The sequence below is a fragment of the Sturnira hondurensis genome, unplaced genomic scaffold (genome assembly GCF_014824575.4).
Source record: "Sturnira hondurensis isolate 20B ecotype Veracruz unplaced genomic scaffold, ASM1482457v3 Scaffold0004136, whole genome shotgun sequence".
Lineage (NCBI taxonomy): Eukaryota > Metazoa > Chordata > Mammalia > Chiroptera > Phyllostomidae > Sturnira > Sturnira hondurensis.
The window spans coordinates 45704297-45728399 of NW_028076767.1; the positions used below are offsets into that span (position 1 = coordinate 45704297).

The following is a 24103-nucleotide window of genomic DNA, read 5'->3' on the forward strand; positions in this document are numbered from 1 at the left end:
AAGTTATGTAAAATCCTTCTAAAGCACTGACTCTTTTCCATAATATTGTCTAATATTCAGGGTATTCTATTTATTTACTCATTCAACCAAAACTTTAAAACACCAACTATGTATCAGAAAGTTGTGTGTCAAGGATACAGTGGTTATCTTAAGAGTCATAGTTCTCATCTCTGACACCATCATTAAATCAATGACTGTTCAAATAACTATATAGTTGCAATTCTGGTTACTGCTACATAGAAAAGCATAGGACAACATAAAATACGCAGAATTGCCCTTTGAAAACTGCTAAGCCTACTCATTAGAAATACATTTTCTAATACCTATATATGTATGTTTTTTCTAAATTTAGAAGTAAGATTCAGAACAGTTTGTGTAAAAGAGAGACTATCTCCTGTGACAGTTTTTTAAGTCATATATGGTGGAGAACAGAGATGAACTGCTTTTTACAGAATGAAATGACTACAAAATGCAAAGTTAATCACTTCCCCCTTTGAAAAAAGTGCATTCAGACTTCTATGCAATGTAAATAGACCCAAATTTTTAAAATGGTCATGAAGATAAATTTTTTCAAGGAAAAATTCCTGAAAGTCTATCCTGCTATGTTTTAAAATTTGGAAATAACTGTTAGGGAGGCCAAAATTGGAGACCAAGGGCTTATAACTATCTATTAGATAAATTAAAGAATAAATCTACCTTTAATTCTGCATCATCAGCATCCATTAGGAAGGAATTCACTGTGGCTACTCATTACTCACACTTTACTCGCCCTTAGTGGGTCGTATACTCTAAGGGGAGCAAATAGTGCAAAGTAAATAGGGGCTTTTAGCCCCTAAATTCACTGGCTTTAGCTGAATCCGCATGATACCAAACATGTAGATGAATATTTATCCTTAAAAATATTCTATATGATAAATGAAATTGTGTAGACCATATCTTTGTTAGGTCATTCCTTAACCAGGAACTCCTTTGAGGAGTTAAATACTTTAATTGTGAGTTATTATGGCCACAGCTCTGAATTAATGCATTTGTTTAGCTTTTATGTAGTGTGATTACTGCAAAAATGGAGTTGGGTGGAACAGAGGAGAAGGGAGGACATTTTCCTATCTATAAGTAGTTAATATGCCTCCCAAATCACCCAACTCTTTGCAACTTGTTTTCTTGAGAAACAAAGCATATAATTAAAAGTATAATTTCTCCACCTGTTATAATGGGTGTATTACTCTTGTTATGCACAAGCCAACTCATTATTTTATCACTTCAGCATGCATGTGTAATGGTAGGAGCTAGTTTTCCTCTTTCATTATATTGGTTTCCAAATATCAATTGTAATCTATCGGATGGAATTAATAGGCTAAAGCCTTTTAAATGGCTTTTAGTGAGTAGTGCTGAAAAGAATTACGGAACATTAGGGTCCTGATTAGTTTATCAGAATTTAGTTGCTCAGAATAGTCCAACAATGAGGTTAAAGAATGAAAAAGATGAGGACTTCCAGCCAAGATGGAGGAGTAAATAGATACACTTTGCCTCCTTGCATAACCAAAAGAAGGACAACAAATTTAAAAACAAAAAAACAACCAGAACTGCCAGAAAATTGAACTGTATAGAAGTCTTACAACCAAGAAAATAAAGAAGAAACATTCATCCAGACTAGTAGGAGGGATAGAGATGGGCATGTGGAGAGGACGTGCGGCAAGGCTGTGGCTGGCAGTCCCACAATTGAGTGCATTTAAGTGGGGAGAAACAACTGGGGAGTGAGACAGACCATGCAACTCAGAGTTCCAGCATGGGGAAATAAAGCCACAAAATATCTGGCTGTAGAAACCAGTGGGAATTGAGGCAGCAGAAAAAACTCCCGGCCTCACAGGAGAGCTTGTTTGAGAGACCCACAGGGTCCTAGAACTCACTTACCTGGGAATCAGCCCCAGAAGGGCCCAATTTGCTTGTGGGTGGCAGAGGAAGTGAATGAAAGCTGGCTGAGAGCCAAGCAAGTGGTATTGTTCTCTCCTGGAGTCCTGCCCCACATATAGCACCACAACACAGCCACGTGAGTTGCTTCATCCTGGTGAGTACCTTCATCCTGGTGAGTACCTAAGGTTCTACCCCTTACAATGTAACAGATACACCAAGACAAAGAAATATGGCTCAAATGAAAGGACAGATCAAAACTCCAAAAATAGAAGTAAGCAATGAAGAGCTAGCTAACTTAGGAGATTCAGAATTCAAAACACTTGTAATCAGGATGCTCACAGAAATGGTTGAGTATGGCCACAAAATAGAGAAAAAAATGAAGGCTATGAAAAGTGAAATAAAAAAAAATATACAGGGAACCAACTATGAAGGGAAAGAAATCGGGACTCAAGTCAATGCTTTGGACCAGAAAGAAGAAATAAACATTTAACTAGAACAGAATGAAGAAACAAGAATTCAAAAAAATGAGGACCAGTTTAGGAACCTCTGAGACAACTTTAAATGTTTCAACATTCAAATCATAGGGGTGCCAGAAGGAGAAGAGTAAGGCAAAGAAATTGAAATCTTATTTGAACAAATAATAAAGGAACCCCCTCTCCCCCATCCAATCTGGCAAAGGAAATAGACTTCCAGAAAGTCCAGGAGGCTCTGAGAGCCCCAAAGAAATTGGACCCAAGGAAGCACACACCAAGTCACATCTGTGCTGTCTTTGTCTGCTTTTGGTATCAGGTAGTACTGACCTCGGAGAATGAATTTGGAAAAGTTTGTGAAGAGATGGTATTAATTCTTTAAATATTTGGTAGAATTTATCATGAAACCTAATCTTGGGTTTTTCTTTTTTGAACAGTTTTTAAAGTATTGATTCAATCTCTTTACCTGTTATAGATCTAGTCTGATGTCTTATTTCTTTTTGTATCAGTTTCCATAACTTTGTGCTTTCTAAGAATTTTTGTTTTTCATCCAAACTATGTAACTTGTTGACATATAGTTGTTTCAACTATTTGCTTATAATTCTTTTAATACTGTAATGTCAATAGTAATGTCCTTATTTCATTTCTGATTTTAATTATTAGAATCTTCTCTATTTTTTCTTGGTCCATCTATCTAAAGGTTTATTAATTTGGTTTATCTTTGTGAAGGTAACAGCTGGAAGATGAGAAAATATAAGAGAGATAAAAAACAAAAAAACAATATAGGAAATCAATATATCAAAGAGCTGATCCTTTAAAAAGACCAATGAAATTGACAGACCTTTAGCAAGGCTGGCAAAGAAAAAAGGGAGAAGACACAATTACCAATATTAGGGATGAAAGATGAGATCACAGCTAAAGAATAATAAGGGGCTACTATAAACAAATACATACACTTAAATTTGACAACTTGAAGAAATGAAGTCATTGCTTGAAAACACAAACTACCACAGTTCATCCAATATGGTAAAAGTAGCTCAAACAGTCCTAACTATTGAGGAATTTAAACCCACCCCCCAAAGGAATCTCCAGGCCTTTTCACTGTAGAATTCTATCTATATTTAAAGAATAACACAATTTTATACATCATTTTCTAGATAATGGGAGGGAACACATTCCAATTCATTTTATGAAGCTAATATTACCCTGATACCAAAATCAGACAAAGATGTTACAAAAAAGAAAATACAGATTACTATGCCCTCAAGAATGTAGATGCAAAATCTTAACAAAATAATACCAAATAGAATTCAGCAATATATAAAAAGAATTATATGCCATAACCAAGTGAGCTACATTCTAGAGAAATGAAGCAGGTTCAGTATTTGAAAAAAGTCAATGGTATCTACTATGTTAACAAGCTAATAAAGAAAACCACATGGTTATCTCCATAAATAGAGAAAAAACATTTGAAAATTCAATATCTCTTCATGATAAAAATCTTCAGTTTAAAAAGGAGCATCTACAAAAATCCAGTATCTAACATAATACTAAAAGATTGAATGCCCTCCCCTTAAAATTGGAAACAAGGTAAGGATGTATGGTCTCGCTTCTGTTATTTAACATGGTGCTCAAAGTTCTAGCCTGTGCAATAAGGAAGAAAACAGGTAAAAAAATACTGACATAATACTTAACACTACCGAACTGTATGCTTAACAATGGTTAAGGTAGAAAAAATTGTTACGTGTTTTTTTTTATACAATTAAAAAATTCAAAGATGTAAAGGAAGAAATACAACCATTTTTTATTGGTAGATGACATGATTTTCAACACAGAAAATCCCAAAGAATCTACAAAAATCTCCTAGAACCAATAAGTGAGTTCAGCAAAGTCATAGAATATCAGATAAACACACAAAATCCAATAATATTTTTATATACTACAACAAACAAATGGGCACCAAAATTCAAAACACAATGCCATTTACAGCTGCTTAAAATTTTTTACTTTGGTATAATTCTAGCAAGATGTGTACAGGATTTGTGTGCTGAAAATAGCAAAACACTGATGAGGGAATTCAAAGAAGACCGAAATAAATGAGAAACATACTATGTTAGTCAACTGGACGGTTCAATACAGTAGAGATGTCAGTTCCCCAAACTGATGTACAGGTTTAATACAATGTTTTTCAAAATCTCAAGATTTTTTATAGACATAGACAGGATCACTCTAAAATTTACATGAGTGTGAAAAGAACTAGAATATCTAAAAAGACTTTTCAAAAGGAAGAATCGGTGTGAGGAAACTATACACCCAGTTTTAAGAATATTCCATGGCCATAGCAACCAGGGCAGCGTGGGATGGACAAAGGAGCAGAGCAGAGGCCTCAGACCCACGCAGAGGCAGCTCTTTGTGGACAGAAGTGAACACAAAGCAGTTCAATGAGGAAAGGATAAAGTTTTCGTCAAATGGTGCAGAAGTAAGTACAACCAAAACGGGCCTATACAGCAATTAGCTCAAGGTGGATTATAAACTTAAATGCAAAAAAAACCCCCCCCACAAAAAACCACTGTGAAATTTTAGAAAAACATAGGAGATCATTTTTAGGTCTATGGCTAGAGAAGGAGTTCTTAAACTTGAAACCAAAAATAATACTTAAAAGGAAAAGTTGATACTTTGGACTTCATCAAAATTAAAAGCCTTGGCCTGCAAAAGGCCTTGTTCAGAGGATAAAAAGACAAACTACAGATTGGGAGAACATATTTGCAAATTATATATCTAACAAAGGGTTAGGGTCTAGAAGAGCTAAACAATTCTCAAAACAATTGTTAAAATAAATCCAGAATATAAGGAAAGACGTGAACAGACATTTCACTAAGGATATAAAGATGGCAAATAAGAACATGAAAAGACATTCAGCAACATTAGTAGGGGGTTAGGAAATGCAAATTAAAAGAAAAATGAGATATTAGTATACAAGATCTGTCCAGAAAGTATCCATTCACATACTGTGAAAATGGAGACATTTACTGAATGAAGAAGATACAAGATACAAGAAACACTGTACACAGGACAATGATGCCTCAGTCCCCTTCAAAGTAGGTACCTTGGGACTTAACACAGGTCTCCCAATTGCCATCAGCTGCCCTGTCATATTTTCCCAAATTTCATCAATGGTCTGCAATCTCTTCCCTTTTAAAGGTGACTTTAGTTTTGGGAAAACCAGAAGTCACAGGGCACCAAAGCAGGGCTGCAGTGGGGCTAAGTCACCTGGGTGATTTAATGTTTCATCAAAAAGCTGTACATTGAGTGGGCGTGTTGTTGTGATGAAGCTGCCAATCACCAGTTGCCCACAGCTGCAGCCTTCTGAATCATCCAAATAGTTTCTGCAGAGGAATGTTCAAGCTTAATGCAAAATTTTATGCATATTTATTGCTCAACTCACTCAGTCATTTTCAATGTGACAGCCACACAGTACACACGCTCACTCAATGGCGTCTACCACCCTTACTGACTAGTACAGTGAAGTTGTTATTATTCACACATGTGCATTCCCGTTTACTCGCCTTGGCTTCCAGGTTACACCTATGTTGCCAAAACTGTTCTCATTATACTAACGATGGTTGTCTTTTTCTGGACCAACCTTGTACATCTATCAGAATGACTAAAAAAATAGTCCTCAACTGCTGGTGAGGACGCAGAGGAACTGTATCACTGATACCTTGGTGGGGGTGGAAAATGCAGTTTTCCAAAGTGCAGCCACTTTGGAAAATAGTTTGGCAATGTTTTAGGAGCTAGACTTGCAACTATTATATGACCCAGCAATTCTACTCTTGGGAATTTATTCCAGAAAAATGAACTTACATGTAAAAAATAGAAGCTTTATAAACTATTTCTAATAGACAGAAAATGGAAACACCCCAGACATCTTTCAGTAGGTGAATTAATTAACTCATCTACAGATGTATAAACTGATACATCTATACCATGGAATACTACTTAATGATAAAAAGGAATGAGATATTTATGACACTTGAAAGCATTATGTTGACTGAAAAAAAGCCAATCCCCAAAGGTTACATTCTGTGTAATTCTATTCAACATTTTTCAAATGACCAAACTACAGTGAGAACAGATTAATGGTAGCCAGTGGGTGAGGGGGGGTGGGGCCAGATAAAAGCATGTGTGGAAATAAAAGGGCAACATGAGAAATCCTTGTGCTGATGAGAATATTCTGATCTTGATTAGCAAGTCTCCACATCCTGCCTGTGACATTGTCCTATAGTTTCCCAAGATGTTACCACTGGGAGAAAACTGGGAAAAGGGCATATGTAATCTCTCTATATTAGTTATAATTGCTTGTGAATCTATCCTTATCTCAAAGTAAAACATTTGATTAAAAATAAACAAAACTAGCTCCTTAGGTAAAAACAATTATTGTGGATTCTCTGAAATTAACATCTAGCTATTCTAGAAATATGCTACCCTACTGTATGGGTGTTCTGGCAACTTCAGCCCGTGACAAGCCACTTATCCATAGGTCAGTGTCCCTTGCATTAAAGCGATGTAGAGCCTCCCGCACCCTGAAACTAGGACATGAACACACTTCTGCCAGCTTGTGATGCTCAGCTTAGAGCTGACACTGATGTTCACTCTAATGTGTCAGTGCTGTGCCTACAGCGCATGGAACTGCCCAAACAAAAACTCCTTATCAAGCAATGCAACTTGTTGTGATGACCTCCTAGGAATTTTAAATGAAAAACCTATGGTTTTAGTAAATCTGAAACCTTGGGGTGTAAGTTGAGTGATTCAATCTTATAATGCATTTATTTTGTTAGGAAAAGCAAGGTAAGAATTCTTACCTATTAATAATTTGTAAAATATCTCTTTCCTTTCCTTCTAATTGTCATCTCTCTCCCCTGTCTCTCTTCAACAAATGAGTCAGAAGAATCTTAATTTATTCAAGTAGATGCAAGTTAATTTTGCTGTTAAAAAAGTGCCTATTCTGGGGTCCAAATCACCTGCACAATTATATAATCCTTTCCAGGATTTCATCATCACAAGAGCTTCCCACCAGGCAGATGTTGAAGAGTTTGATGTGTAGTCAAAGGAACAAAGCCAGCCCACTCTTTTCCTTCTTGTTAGTTTTTCCAATACGTTTGTCCTGTTGTTCCAGAAATATTCTCAAGTAGTCTCTAAAACAGATAACTTTTTCTTCCCAAGTATAAAACAGAGATGAGTTAACCATTTATCACTGGGGTGTCTCAGGAGTGAAAAGAATCATGAACTACACATGTCCTTATTCACACCACTTGGCAGTGACATGATTCCCCTGAACTTCGCCCCAGTAATTCCTGGGGCTGGCTCAGGGCTCAGTTCCCTAAGTCCGCATAGGTTTGTTTAGATCTGGCAGCGGTGTTTTTCCTGGCAGGCACTTTATCACCTCTGCTTGGAGTGTCTATAGAATGAAGGCACTGCAGGAAGTCTAAGTAAACCTTTTTGACAAATGCTCATAGGTTTCTGTTTTGGGAAAGCCAAACTTCATTTCACAAACCGAAAACTAAAGTGTGGACTCCTTTATACATTAGAAGGTTTTACTCATGATATTACATGATAGCTCTATACAGAGATAGTTAAGCCTCTGACTGTGGACACTTATGTACAAGTTTATGTTTTTCTAGATCTTGTTCATTTGGGGGGTTCACCTAAATCATCATGAAAAACTGGGAGTGTGGTGAACACAGACATATTAGCAGGTTTGGAGATTGTCAGAGGTTGACCAGGAGAATTATTCCCTTCCTCATTAATATTTCAAAAGTCAAAGCAAAGTCAAGAGACATTTATTGTCTACCTACAATGTGGAAGATATTGTACCAGGCTTCAGGCAGTAGGAGCAAGCAGCTTAAACCCGTATTTTAAAATGTATTTAATAAAGATATTGAATACTAGTGCAAAGTGGCATAAAATCCATCATGAATAATAGTTTGCTGTGAATAAAATGAAATTTACTTCGATACTTGGTTTGAGTTGAGTAGAGGGAGAGAACATTCAAGCTTGGTCACAGAAGGAAGTCCTGAGAGAATGCAGAGCATGTAGTGTGAGAGCATCTATGACGAAGACGCTGTCATCTAATTTTCTCAAGAAATGGACTCTGTATCATTTAGCCTGTCACTGAAGATCAGGATTGTCAACCAATATGTTAATTTTTCTAATTATAAAATCCCTTATTTCCTGAAAGCAGTCACAGAATAATCATTTCCTCCCGTCCCCGCTCCTTCCCTTGCCAATCCCAAACCCTGTGCCGCAGCATGACAGTTGTGCTGGAAAATGCTGCAGAGCTTTCTTGCTATTTCCCACAAGTTCTTTGGCTTCCACCTTGGAAATTGCCCTGGAGAGTGAAGCTTGCTGGGCTGTGGTTGGCAGAAGCACTGTGTTAGTGGGGTGTTTTTCTGTCTCTGTGGCAAGATGACACACACTTTCCTCACAGTGTCACTCTGAGATGGTGGACCTGAAAAGCTGGCTTTGATTCCTAAGACAGGAAGAGTAAGCCTCCTGATTTACAGCACACAGCTCTCTGCTGGGGTCCTTTCGGATACTTGCCTAGCATTTGAAAAAGGTTCTGCAGCTATGATTTCTCTATTGCTGCACAAGGAGCCTGAGTGAACGGGGCCTCAGTGGACAGAGCACTGGGCTGCCATGTGGGGTCCCCGGGCTCCTAACAACTGCACATTGATTACTTCACACCCCCAGTATCTCTGCCTATAAAAACAAAGGGGGTAGGCATCTTGGCTATGATTGGTACCATGAGATCTATTCAGGGATTTTGTTGGATTCATCCTAATTGTACCTAGATAAAATGCAGATATTTAATGGAGGATATTAAATTCCTCTGCACCCACAAGTGTAATCTTTGGTAGCTTGATCCTGCTTGTGAGTCTTAACATTTTCTCTCTTTTTTGGAGGTTGCTGGACATTGAAAGTGAAATGATCAAATTTTCCATTTACTATGCTGGAATTGCTGTCGCGGTACTTATCACAGGATATATTCAAGTGAGTGGAGCCTCTATTTTACTTCTTGATCAACATCTGGGTCCAAAGACATTACAATGAAATATACAGTATAGTCTTCAACTTTTAAGTTATTCAGAAGCCCTAAGGACTACAGTTTTATTTCCAGGGGACAACTGCAGGATTCTTCCCTCAGCTGGAGAGGAGGGTGTAAGCAGTTGTCTAGGGAGATGGAGAACGGGCCTGTGCTTTCAGTGTCCTGTCCTCCTTTGCCCCTCCTACCTCACCCTCTCTTCTAAACTCAGAAACAGACAGGATGGAGGTGTTTGTGGATGGAGAGTCAGTGGTCGAGAGAAAGCAGGGCCCAAGATTTGGAGGAAAGCAAACTTCACTTCCTTTTTCTCCTTCATTTGCTAAAGTCTCACCAGAACAGCATTTCAACTCAAATTCTATAAACTGAATTTAGAGCAAATTCTAGATTTAAGCCATGGAAAGGCCTGGACTTACTTAATCCTTATTAAAGAAAAAGGTATTTCATCTCTTGCTACCTTCTGTAAAAGAAAAATAAATGTCTCCAACCTCCATTCACTCAAGAATTCCAGGAAGTTAGTGTTAGTTGAAGAGAGAAATGCATAAGTTTTTCCATTGTGGCACCGGGCGTTTTAATGACAAGCTTATTTTGCTTGGTGTGGGGAAACTTAGCAGATTCCCTGCTATGCCCTAATGTTGTCTTACTTTCTCTGAAAATCATTGTCCTACAGCCTGAAAACTATGTACAAATGCCTCTCAGGGGAAAAGTTCATGAAGAAATGGCATGCAAGACTAATGAGTTAAAAGCAATAATTATTTTTGGCACTGTGAGTCAAAAAATAAGCTCAATAATTTTACATCTAAAAGTGGCAGAGCTGGATTCAAACCCGGAGCTCCTGGCTTTCCTGTTCACAGTTGCTCTGCTCACTTCCATTTCTAGGAGCAGATGCCAGCATTCACACTTTGATTCCCCAAATGAGGCATTTTGTGAAATACTTTCCTTCTTTTCTCACTTGTTATATTGGAAGTATTTTCTTTGGAAAAAAAGGAGGAATTAATGAATATTTTTAACATCACAATGCTAAATATTCCTTACTCCATTTCCAGATATGCTTTTGGGTAATTGCTTCAGCTCGTCAGATACAGAAAATGAGAAAATTTTACTTTAGGAAAATAATGAGAATGGAAATAGGATGGTTTGACTGCAATTCAGTGGGGGAGCTGAATACGAGATTTTCTGAGTAAGTAGCTGGTGGAACATTTTAATGTATCTATGACTTTTTGATAATAAAACTGTTATTTCTAAATGAGATAAAAATTGGAAACCTTCTCAGTTATTTTTGGTATGTTTTGTCTCTAAGTTGGACTTTCATAAGTAGCATGGCTTTTCATAGATAATGTCTTATCAAATATGGTCATTATAGCTTGAAAGCCCGGATGCTACAACATGGCTTATAGGCCCTTAAATAACTACTAGAAATGAAGTATTACAAGAGAGAGTTAGGAGAAGTAGGGTCATTTGGCCTCAAAGGAGAAATTGAGGGACTTCACAATCTAGGCATCTGTAAGGAAAAACACAATACATTTTTTTTTGCTTTGACTGTTAAAGTAATTTATAGAAACACACAAAAACAAACAAAAAAATCCATAGTAGTTTGAGAAAGATTCAAACTAAAAAACTGGTTGTAAATCTAGTTTACACTTGAATACTAGTTTGGGTCATTAATAGCCCTCTCAGTAATTCTGAGCGAGCCCTGAGTAATTAGAACCAGTTGAACACTGAGTAATTAGTACCTGTTCAAAGGAATTAAGCTTTGAAACCTCAAGAAAGATAGTGTGTAGTGCAGTGAAGATAAATGTAGACTGCATGTTGGATTCCAGCCTCACTCTGTCTCTCACTGTGACCTTGGGTAGATGTATAACCTTGTTATAATACAATTGCTTAATCTCTAGGTAATGTTGTAGGTCCTTTTCTGCTATCAAGTCCTAAACTTTGTTTGCTCTATCTAGACAGGGGATTATGGGAAAGTTCCCAGGAATATCAATTTAACATAACTATACTCAACTAACATTCTGGAGCACTCATTCTACGCAAGGCATAAAAATAACCACAGAACTCCTAATCTCAAGGAATTTATAGCCTACTGGGAGGACAAAATGTGCTAGGAAAGAATTATAGCAAACACATAGTGATTGCTTATTATATCCTAGGCACTGTGGTACATGATTTATTGCACATATGTTAGCTAACCCTCATTATTACACACTGAGGTAGGGTATGCCATTCTCCCCATTTTACAGATGAGAAAACTGAGGCACAGAAAGCTTAAGTAACTTGCCCAAGAAGAGCTTGTGTTTAAATTCAGTGTCTGGCTCTAGAGTCTCTCCTCTTAACCCCTATTCTATACTCTCTATAAGCAGAATGCAATAATTATATACATACACATACATGTATATAGGTTAGTTACACAACTATGTGAATGCAGGGAGGAAGATGTTACTTCTTTCTGGGGAATTATGGTGTATGAGAACCTTGAGACTAAAAGGACTTAGCAGATATAAAGGAGGGAAAAAGGGCTTTTCAGGGCAGACCAAACATATTAGCTATAAAAAAGAGACAAATAAGATGGTTTCCAAAAGCCTTTGCCAATGTGTCATGGACACCAGTTGGGAAAACTGGGTTAAAGACCAATTTACTTGGCTGTGAGGGGAGAGGCTAGATGACCTTCCAAACTGCAGCAAATTTTCCAAGATGTGAGAGTCTGTTATGTTTCCCAAGGGCAATGGGGTATGGAGAAGAGGACTGTGATTTCTCACTAAGACGTTTGAATTGACCAAATCTATTTTAGTGATCAAAGCCTCTCTTGTTTCTAGTGATATTAATAAAATCAATGATGCCATTGCTGACCAAATGGCCATTTTCATTCAGCGCATGACCACGAGCATCTGTGGGTTCTTGCTTGGATTTTTGCAGGGCTGGAAGCTGACCTTGGTTATCATCTCTGTCAGCCCTCTCATTGGGATTGGAGCAGCCGTCATTGGTCTGGTGAGAATGTCTTCTCATTTCTCTCCATGGGAACGCACTGGCTCTGAGACCTAGCCAGAAATATAAGCTTGAGTCCCTTCTCCTGTGTATCATTGGTCACCATCTTTATCATTATTTTGATTGATTAATCCTCAGTATCAAATAACATTCCATAGATTAGGGATTAATAATATTTAAATTACAGAAACATCGATATGTTAATATCAATAATATTATTTATAATACATTTATCAAGCATTTACTATTGTGCCAGGCACTATGGGGAACTTTATATACATTACCTATAATCTGTATGACAATCTTATCAAGTATTAATGCCACTTTAAATATAAGGAGTGGAAACACAGAGAGGTAAAGGGACTTGTCTGGGACTGCACAGCTAGTGAGTGACAGAACAGAATTCAAATTCCAGGGAGACAGAGGCACATTTCCACCCACTCTCCAAAATGCCTATTGCTTCTCTGGTCTTTCAAGCTCAAATGAGCCCTGTCAAAAAGGCCCAATAAATATACCCATGTCTGTGACAAGCACCTAAGAGATTTCTGCAGTCATGACTGTGTTCTCCGTTCCATCTGATCGGTTTCAGAGAGATTATCTGGTTCATTCTGAGCAGTTCCCCAGCCACAGACTTCACTCCCTGGGTATGCAGACCAAAAAACGATGTAGAAATAAAAATTTGGGGTTATTTTAGTTAAAACACATTCCCAAAGATTGAGACACTATGAGAGCTTACTTTTAGAGCAGCCACAATTAGACATGTGCATGTTCCCAGCATGTCCTGGGAACAGGGACACTAATAATTTGCTATAAATGAGAGTAGAATTCAAGTGAAAAGCTCACATTATTGAGCAACAAGAACCAATCTCCATGATGATATTTTTCTAACAAAATATTGGGTTGGCCAAAAACCACATGGTTTTTTTTCCATAAAATTAAAGACACACTTTTCATTTTCACCAATAACTTTATTGATTTGGATATTCTGAACATGCCGGCTATCTCCCACCTGGTGTAATGTTGATTTTTCTCAATTAATGTTTTGATTTGATTTCTATCAACTTCAATTGGTCTACTGGACTGTGGAGTATTTTCCAGTGAGAAATCTCCAGCATGAAACTTAGCAAACCAATTTTGACACATTCACCAGTCACAGTACCTTCTTCAAACACTGCACAAATCTTTTGCCGTGTTTCAGTTGCATTTTATGTTTCATGAAATAATAAAGCATAATATGCCAAAATGTTGCATATTTTATTCTATCTTCAATATTAAAATGGCTAGGCAGAAATTCACCAATTTTGATAATTTTTTTAAATGCACACTGATGTGACAGCTGTCACAATATAATCTAACAAAATTGTTTTGAATGAAGTTGAAGATGACTATGCACTACTTATTGAGCCCTCTTATGGAAAAAAATGAACTTTTTGGCCAACCCAATATTCTCCACAATCCACTGGTGCTATTATCCAAATGTTTCCCAGATAATACAAAGTGACAACGGCAAAAACTCACTCCACTGAACTGGGTCACCACCTGGATCTTTCACCTGGCTTAAGAAACGTGTGTTTAACTCATCCAAACTTCAGTTTCCTCATCTTAAAAACAAGGATAATAACTCCCAAAGTCATTGTGATGATTTAAAACATAATCCATGTTGTACATTTAGCCCAGCAGCAAGACAGAATTAATTGCTAAAAAAATAATAGCTTTAATGTATTTCTAATCCACCATATCAGGCAGGATTTATAAAATGCTTTTCTGCCTAATGCTTTCCAGATGTCCTCTTAAAAAGCCCCGGTTTCTGTGGAGGGTCTTCAGAGATTCTGTGAACATTTGATTCAGCTTTTTTCCCCACCAAATACATTTAATCTCTTTCTTTAACCCATGATAAATTAATATTCACACTTTAATGAATCACAGTAAGCCTGAATCATATGTTAAAATATTTTAATATGTCAGAGACCAACACGTGGCCTGGTTTCCATGGCTCAGGCTTAGAGCGCAGTTTCTCTTGTCTCAGGGCCCACACTTCAACTTCCTGCAAGTGCGTCACCGATCCGCAATGTGGTGGCTCTGCACTGGTTTCTTCTTGAATTCAAGTCTGTGCATGTTTGTGTAAAATGATACAAGCAACTTCACTGGGCTCAATTAAAAAGCAAAACCAGAAAAGAGGCGGAGGGGCAATGTAGGAGGTATTAGAGGTTCTGGGTTATGTTTGCTTAGACTTTTATACTTACAATAAATACCATATGATCTCACCTTTAACAGGAACTTAAACAACAAAACAAGGAAGCAAAATATGACCAAAGACACCGAAATAGAGAACAGGCTGACAGGGACCAGAGGGGAGAGGGGAGAGAATTTCAGGGGAAAAGGGGAAGGATTCACAGAAACTAGTACAAAGGACACATGGAGAACAACTAAGGGGGGTGGAAATGGGAGGGAGGTGGGGAGCACTGGGGGGGTGGGCTGAGATGGGAGTGGAAGACAGAAAACTGTACTTGAACAATAATTAAATTAAAAAACATTTAAAAAAAGAAGCATGAGCCCTTGTTAGATACTTCCCAATCTACATTTTTGAAGCTCCTGTATCCATTGAATTGAAATATCCCGAGAATATTTAATGTGCCATTACAACAAAAACTGATAACAGCCATAGATACTTAATTACATACTGATGAAATAAATTAGACAAGGGCTGGTGAAAACTGCATGTCATCCGTAACACCCACATTTTAGTGTTGGTGAAAATAGCCTCACTTTTTACTTTTCTCCTTGTTGCCTTTTCAATTCACTAAAGTTTTATAAAACGTGCATTTGTGAAATAAATATATTATAATAAAATACTTTTACTTATTGTATATCAGAATTGGGATTAAGATTTTGTTCGCTAAGGGTTTTGCTGCTGAAAGTTTGGAAAAACTTGGAAGATAAACCCTCTTAGTGTGGGTACAATATATTTTTTTAGATTTCTGAATAAGTTGATTTTTTACAATATTTGCATTTTTCCCCTTGTTTCTTCATCTGTGCCAGAAATTTCTTTGGTGGTTAATTCTAACGAGGACTCAATCTAAGTCCTGTTGTAGAGAAAGTAACTTGTTTAATATTAAGTGCAATGTCTTTTTTTTTTTGTAAACGGCAAAGGTGGTTGAGCCCCTATAGCTGAGTGAAAATAGCGTGATACTCACCCAAAGTGTTCTCCTATGGAGTTCCCTCTGCCTCATTGCACCTTTGCATGCTCGCTACCTCTCTTGTCATTCCATATTCTGTCCAGTAGGATTCCTGCACTGACCTCTGGCCTCTGCCCCTGCTGTTTGCCTGGGAATTGTGCAATGGTCTCTGGCCCAGTGGCAGCGAAATATGACATGATTTGACTTGAAAACTTCATTACTCCAATGACTGAGTGTGAGACACTGCAGTCTCACAGAATGCCCTACGGGGGGCTTAACTCTGTATGACAATTTTTGAGACCGGCTTTTAATGCAGTCATTTTGATAGGTCAACAACTGAACACCTGTGGATGAGGCTTAGCATGGATCATGGACCAACGTCTTCCTCAGTGAATGCTATTACAGTGAGAATCTAGTCTTGTATTAACCCATGACACCGGTTTGCTCACCTAAATGAATCATTGAGTGACGGACTGACCTGATTACCTGGCCTTTACATTTTATTTTCTTCTTTTGGATTTTAGAGTGTGTCCAAGTTTACTGACCATGAATTGAAGGCCTATGCCAAAGCAGGGTCAGTGGCGGACGAAGTCATTTCATCCATTCGAACAGTGGCTGCTTTTGGTGGTGAGAAAAGAGAGGTTGAAAGGTTGGTTAATTGAAATGTCGGCCAGAGGTGGGCTGGAGGTGAAAGAGGGATAAATGGTAATGAAAAAAATACAATGAAAGAAAAATTTTAAAAATGTCTGCCACTTTTCTGAATTTTTTTTTTATCCCTGAGCTTCCTTTTTTTTTTTTTTTGTACAAAGTGGCAGTTTCACCTTGGGCTATGCTACCCCAAGGGAGCTTTCATTCAAAAGGGAGTTTTTGTTCAAGTGGCAGAATAATGAGATTGATCAAAGCACCAGAAGGGCTCCTAAGTTAGGTATGTGTTCTGAAGAAGTGAAGGTTGGTAATTTTTAGGAAGCTGTCTTAGGTTCGATATTCACTTCAATCTCTGGTGGGGCGTGTGCACATACTGTGCCGCATACCAGTCCGCCACACTGTCTGCTGCTGTTAAGGAAAAGCCTCCATGGTCTAAAGTGCAATTTCACACATTTTTACTGAACATAATGTGTTTTACTCAGCTGCTCTACTACACGCTCCTTGTAAAGTCTCAGATTTCAATTTAATCAAACATAACTTAGCACTGGTGTATTATAGACCATAATTCTAGGAGATTAATTCTTTTTTTTTTTTTTAAGATTTTATTTATTTATTTTTAGAGGGGAAGGAGAGAGGGAGAGAAACATCAATGTATGGTTGCCTTTTGTGCATCCCCTGCTGGTAGTTAGCCTGCAAGGAACCAGTTTGCAACCCAGGCATGTGCCCTGACTGGGAATCGAACCTCGATCCTCTGGTTCGCAGGCCCACGCTCAATCCACTGAGCTACGCCAGCCAGGGTTTGGAGATTAATTCTTAATGAAAATAAAAACCTGATTGACCAACACAACATAGTTGCCAAACAGTTGTTTTTACTTATTCTTCCATTTATTTGGTATTTTTCGAGTGCTTACATGTGCCAGGTGCTGATTTTATAAAATAACTGGCAACTTAATTAAACTCTTATTTCATCTGTCATAGATTTAGTATGATGGTGTCATTCTCAATTGCTAGCAACTTTACCAAATAAAAAAGAGAACAGGATTTATTATCTTTAATTATCCTTTCTTTTTATTTGCTTCATTTTGTCTTTATTTTTATTGGTGACACTATTATAGATGCCCCCATTTTCTCTCTTTTTGCTCCCTGCCTCCCAGCCCCCACTCCACCTTTCTCTGGCCATCCCCACACTCTTGTCTGTGTCCATGGATCATTTGCTTCTTTTGGCTTGTGGAATGAAGTTATCTTATTTCCTCATAAAATTCTCAGTAGCATATTTCCTCCACTATGAAATGTATTATCTTCTTTTTTAAAAAAAGCTTTTATTTATTTGTTTTAGACAGAGGGGAAGGGAGAAAGAAAGGGAGAGAAACATCAATGTATGGTTGCCTCTCATGTGCTCCCTACTGGGGACCTGACCTGGACCTCAACCCAGGCATGTGCCCTGACTGGGAATCAAACCAGCAACCCTTTGGTTCACAGGTGGGCACTCAATCCACTGAGCCATACCAGCCAAAAGAAAGGTATTACCTTCTACTGCTAATAAAATAAGCATGTAAATGTTTTAAAAATGTAACAAAAATAGGCTTCCCTTTTGTCCCATGAATTGTTCAAAATTTTCCATTAATTTATTTTCTTAGAGGTAGGAAGGCAGCTACAGAATGCCTGAGCTTTAAGACAATGCCCATTATTGATGACCAGATGATAGAATTACTGAAGCTAGGTACCTGGACTGAAATTCCACACAGTTAGCCATGTCCCACGGTGTGAATCTGACCTGCCGTGTCACAACAAAGCATTCTTGGTCACAGGGCAGATGGGCGAGTGCATGTGATGCAAACAGTAGTTTCAAATCTGGGAGGGAAACAGTTGCATCATTTTCTGATAGGAAGCATGTCATGTGATTTAATAAAACAATTTAGCCCTGACTGGTGTAGCTCAGTGGATTGAGCGCGGGCTGCGAACCAAAGGGTTGCAGGTTTGATTCCCAGTCAGGGCACATGCCTGGGTTGCGGGCCAAGTCCCCAGTGGAGGCTATGTGAGAGGCAACCACACACTGATGTTTCTATCTCTTTCTCCTTCCCTTCCCATCTCTAAAAATAAATAAATAAAATAAAATAAACAATTTAAGCGCAAATAGTACTAGATTTCTTATATCCAAACATTTGTGCTGAAAAATTCTTTTCTCTTGAGGGTGAAGCTTACCCCACTGCACTCATCCAGGAAGTAATCCACTATGAGGCTATGTTAGGCATCATCCCTTGAACTTATTTCATTGCCAGGTTTAAACAAACTACAGAAGTTGCTGTTTTCTTTTCTTACAGCAGCTCTGTGTTTGGCGCTTTTGTAATCATTGAAGAAAGCCACTGCATTGTGGTCTGTTTGAAACACTCTAACTTGAGCTGCTACTTCTGCTGATGAAATAGACTCACATGTTTCTCTTCACAGGTATGAGAAAAATCTCGTGTTTGCCCAGCGTTGGGGAATTAGAAAAGGGATAGTGATGGGATTCTTTACTGGATTCATGTGGTGTCTCATCTTCCTGTGTTATGCACTGGCCTTCTGGTACGGCTCCAAACTTGTCCTGGACGATAGAGAATATACAGCAGGAACCCTTGTCCAGGTACCTTGGTTTTGATGACCCTCATGTAGCATTTCCTGCTGGCATCTCAGAAAAGCCCTCAGTTAAGACATTTCATTTATTCCTTTAGTGTCTGAAGAAGGAAAGTGTCAGTGATTTGATGGAGCCCCTCTGCAGAAACAAGCAGCACATACGCATTTTAATAGTAAAGGGATGCTGAGCATTTGAACTGATGAGCCAGCGGTTTAATGATTTCCAATTAAATGAAGGTTTTATAGCTGTAAAACAATGATTTTTCTGACTGAGTTTAAAAGATAATGTGCCAAGAAAACTGAAAGTCAGTGATCTCTCAGTTAAAAATTAACTGCTCATATAGTTGAACCTAATAATAGCACAAGATATGTGCTAATGGACATATTTGTGGAAACATAATGAGTTACTAAAATGTCAAGCTAATAAAATCCACAACTGAACAGATCATACAAACATATTGTATTGGTCACTTGTGCTATAGCCATACTACAACTAATACCATAAATACTTTAATTGTCCGTGTCCTTTCAGTTGCTCTTTCAAGAATTACTGAAGGCCTACTATATGCCAACCCCCACCCCCCCCAAAAGTGCAGGAGGTTCAATAGTGAGCAAAAGAAATGTGATCTTTGCCCTGGTGGAATGCAGAGCTTAACAGGGAAGATAAGCAATACATAAATAATTACATAAACCACATAATGGCAAATGCTAACATGCGTCATAAAGTAGGGGACGGGGAACCTTTAGAGTTCCTCGCAGGATACCCAGGCGTGGTGGGTCAGGGAAGACTGTGCCTCCCACTCACTTTCCCAGGGCTGTTCCTCCTTAGCTCAGGTCCCCTCTTGTTGCAGCTGAACTATTGTCACTGCTGGTATTCTCGCCCCAATGGCGGTATTCCAGCCAGGCTTCCATGCTCATCCACTCTGTGTGTGTGTGTGTGTGTGTGTGTGTGCACGTGTGTGTTTACTGTTTTTTTTTATTTTTTAAATTTTTATTTATTTTTAATTGTTGTTCAAATACAGTTTTCTGACTTTGCCCCCCAGACCTTCCCACCTCCCTCCCGTTTCCATGCCGCCATGTTATTGTCCATGGGTCCTTTTTAATTTTTCCTGCAAACCCTTCACCCTTTTCCCCTGAAATTCCCTCCTTTCTCATCTACTCTTTTATTCTCGTGTATGGCTTGCTGAACTTTTCCTTCAGAGCACTTGAATGATACTGAATATTCGAATTTATTTCTATTTGCTCCCATGCCTTCCCACCCTCACACAATAAATATATGTTTAATTTGGCCTATTAATCATTTAATTAGGTGTGTTAACTTAAGCATTTAATTCTTCTCTAAAATATTTTTGTTCCAGGTTCTAGGTAGAGAGAGCACCAATTAAACAATAAACACACACACACACACAAAATCTTGTATATCAGAAATTTGCTAACTAAGAGCCTGATATCTGAGATTTACTGCTTTAATAGAAATACATTTCTAGAGAAAGTTAAATGGAGATTTTATTTGCAAATAGAAAAGGTTACCAGTGGTCAAAACATAGCCATCCTATTCCATGGACTTTATTTCATTAGAGCATAATATACTAAGAACGAGTTTTAAAATTCAGCTGTTCTTTGCAAGATGAACAGCTGGCATCACTTGAATGTTGTTTAAAAAATTAAATATGATAATACATGTTAAGCTGTTTTGTAAACTTTAAAGAGATGGTATAGATGGAAAGTGTTATCATTATCATAATTTAACCACATTCTCAACCTTGATATAGCTTTGCACATTTGAAAAGCCAGTGGAAACATTGCAGGTCTGAAATCTGAGTGTAAAGTCTTTTTTCTTTATTGATCTAATGAATCTTCAGAACTTTCAGCATTTACCAAACTAGAAATACCAGTAGTTGATTTTAGTCCCAGCTGCTTGTACCTGCTCATTCTGCAGAAGTACGTACACGGAGAAAAGACATCCTTCCTTTTGTTCCATGCCTGCAAGAAGAGGACAGATTTTGGAAAATTCTTATTTTCCAAATAAGAATTGAGGGGGAAAACAAATTGGCAAATTGGTAATTAAACAATATACAATTCTATTTGGAAACACTGAATTCAAAAAAATCCTCAAAAATTCTCTCTAGCAAGAATCCACCTTTGTGGTTCTGTTAAAAGAAAAATGGAGGCACATTCAAACTTTTAGGAGTTTATTTGAGCAAAAATAATACTGTTGTGGGAGAAACTCAGTTCTTCTTGCCAAAACAGTAAATAATTACAGATCAGCAAGCCTATTAGTATGCAAGCAAAGTGTATGAGTGCTAACTTCTAATGGAAGAGCAAAAGCTAGGATGGCAAGAGCACAGTTGCCAAAGGCTGGGTGGCCACAGCACCTGGGTGGCCAAAAAAAAAGAGATGGTCAGAGGTCAGGTGGCCAGGGCTCCCCAACCCTCCACATGTGGCAAGAGAGCCAAGAGAATGAGTCCCTTGTCCTGAGTACTTATATAATTGGTGGGATGGGGGTGAGGGAGTTACATTTTGATTGACGGGTAAGGGTGGTACCTGATTTCCCCTGAGAAGACGTAACTACTCAGATCTATGTATGTGTGGGGGTCTGTTAGTCTGAATCCTTATCTTGCTCCAGACTCTATTTGTTCATTTTTTAAAGATTTTATTTATTTATCTTTAGAGGGGAAGGGAAGGAGAGAAGGAGAGAAATATCAATGTATGGTTGCCTCTCATGAGTCCCCTACTGGGCACTGGCCTGCAACCCAGGCATGTGCCCTGGCTGGAAATTGAACTGCGATCATGTGGTTTGTAGGCCAATCCACTGAGCTACACCAGCCAGGGCTATTTGTTCATTTTGTATGTGTGATAGGAGGCAAGCAATCAACCAAAGTTTTTCCATGGGCTTTTTTCAGGCACTGTGGACCCCCTCCCCTTCCCTTTCTAGGCTTTGGGATAAATACACAGTCTCAAGCTTTTCCTTTTTCCAGGTAGTGGGAGGGAAATTTTCAAGGCCCTCCTCTTCTATACTATCATAGTTTTGTTTGTGTTGTTCAGAATGCCTGGCAGTCTTATCAGATCAGGCTCAGGACTATTGGGTCAATGGCTGAGATGTGTCTTCCTTTGCTTCTAGCCTCCTGTAGTAAGTTCTTTGTTAGATTGTAATGGTGAGGACCCTGCCTTTATTTCCCCTCTGGCCCCTCATTCCTGGCTGCTATCTAACAACACCAATCAGGCAGTGCCAAAACAGAAGTCTTTGGAAGGACTTCACTGATGGAGGTGAGGGGAAAGACTTACAGAGAAGAGGCTGAAGCAAAGCGAGGAAATTATTTGTTTGTAACTTAAATAGTTGCCATATTTGAAGACGCCTAATTGGCTATTTCTGATTGGTGTCCTTAGGCTTTGATTCCTCAACCTTGAGGAATTTCAGGCTTAGGGTTTTTTTGCTTATATAGGCTACTAAGGCATTAAAGCCAACTCAGTCTAATTACTTCCTTGTTTGATTAACAGTTCTCACCTTCAAGTTTCTTGCCAGTTGGATTGTGAGCTATGCTATAACTTCTGTAAATAATTCATTCTCTCAATTGATATTTTTGAGTATTCACTATTTGCAGACATGGGATACTACATGCCTCTAACATTTTAGTCATCAATTTTTCCTCAGTTTTTTTAAATTTTATTTTTCAGCCCTAGCTGGTGTAGCTCAGTGGATTGAGCACCAGCCTGTGAACCAAACAACTGTAGTTCGATTCCCAACCCAGGGCACATGCCTGGGTTGCAGGCCAGTTCCCAGCGGGGGACACACGAGAGGCAACCATACATTGATATTTCTCTCCCTTTCTCCTTCCCTTCCCCTCTAAAGATAGAGAAATAAAATCTAAAAAAAATGTATTTTTCAATTATAATGGACATTCAACATTATTTTGTATTGGTGTATAGGTGTACAGCACAATGGTCAATCATAAACTTTACAAAGTGCTTCTTTCAATATTTCCAGTGTCCACCTGGCACCATATGTAGTCATTATAATGTTATCGACTATATTTCCTATATTAGTCATCAATTATTAACTCACATTTTACTTCTAACCTCTTCCTGCAAGCCTCCTCTTATACTTCAAAAAATTTTTCTTTGGGAAGGCGAGAGACATCCTCTGACAGTAAAAGCATTGACCGTTCTCCCTCCCCTCACCCCTCTTCGTCCTCTTCCCCCTTTCCTCTCTGCCTTTCACTCATGCATGCACGCATGCTTTTGGCTGTCCTTCTGAGCCACAAACTATGAAGACTGAGTATGCATGAGTTGAGTGTTTCAGCCACTAACCTAATTAACAATTAGGTTAATCTGATGCATTTTGTGATGTACAAAGCCATTATTGGCTGCTTGGTAATTGGGCATAAATGCTAAGTAGTTCACATAAATGGCTGTAATTAGTACCACTTGTACTGCACAAAAGTCATGCTCTGTGATTTATCAGAAAAAAAAATGAAAGGGAACTGAATGATGCAGAGACTGCTCTTTCACCCCCCTCTTAATTTTCAGGGCTCAACCATAAAAAATAATAGCAGTAATAGAGGGCAACATTATTCAGTGTATACAAGGTGTGAAGCACTGAATGACATACTTAATAAAATTACTATACGTAATACAACTTCATTGTGTAATTGATGTCATTATACGACCATTTAAAAATGAAATGAAGCAATGAAGATGAGAAATATGTGCTGAGTATTATGGAGTAGAATTTGAACTCAGGTCTCTGTGATTCCAGGGCCTGACCCACTAACCGATGTTTTCCTGCCTCTGGATCTGTCTTCCAAGGGGCCACAGGTCCCCCTACTTCAGCACAACACCCCCATGGGTAGGCTGTCTGCCAGTGGTCCTTCCTGCCTTCCCTTTTCTTACGTGTCCGCAGGGCTAATGAGTGGTATCTGGAGTGAGAAATGATGGTCTGTTGGGATGTGTGCTCACTATTATCAGGTACTAGGTACTTGCCCCAGACCTGTTTCACTCACTTTTCTCCTAAGAACCCTGAGAGGGACCTCTGCTTGAGGTAATGCAAAGCCTGGCTGAGCAAGGACTTGACCCCAAACCTCAGTTTAGGGCCCTTGTGAGTCAGTCTTGAATCTAGTCTGACTCACGTGTCAGCAAACTATGGTCAGCAAGCTAAAGTCAGTCTGGTTTCTGTCTTTATAAATAAAGTTTTATTGGAACACAGCCACAGC

The 24103-nt window shown here is 38.4% G+C and overlaps 1 protein-coding gene across 3 annotated transcripts in view; it reads left to right on the top strand.

The window, feature by feature from the left end:
• The window catches only part of ABCB11 (ATP binding cassette subfamily B member 11), a 97001-nt gene that overhangs the window by 20646 nt on the left and 52252 nt on the right, over positions 1–24103 (top strand). For all 3 annotated transcript variants that reach the window (XM_037044530.1, XM_037044531.1, XM_037044529.1), the window contains exons 6-10: positions 9344–9431; positions 10527–10660; positions 12294–12465; positions 16163–16287; positions 18729–18903. In XM_037044530.1, the coding sequence (XP_036900425.1) occupies positions 9344–9431; positions 10527–10660; positions 12294–12465; positions 16163–16287; positions 18729–18903 (694 nt within the window). The remainder of the gene's footprint in view (positions 1–9343; positions 9432–10526; positions 10661–12293; positions 12466–16162; positions 16288–18728; positions 18904–24103) is intronic.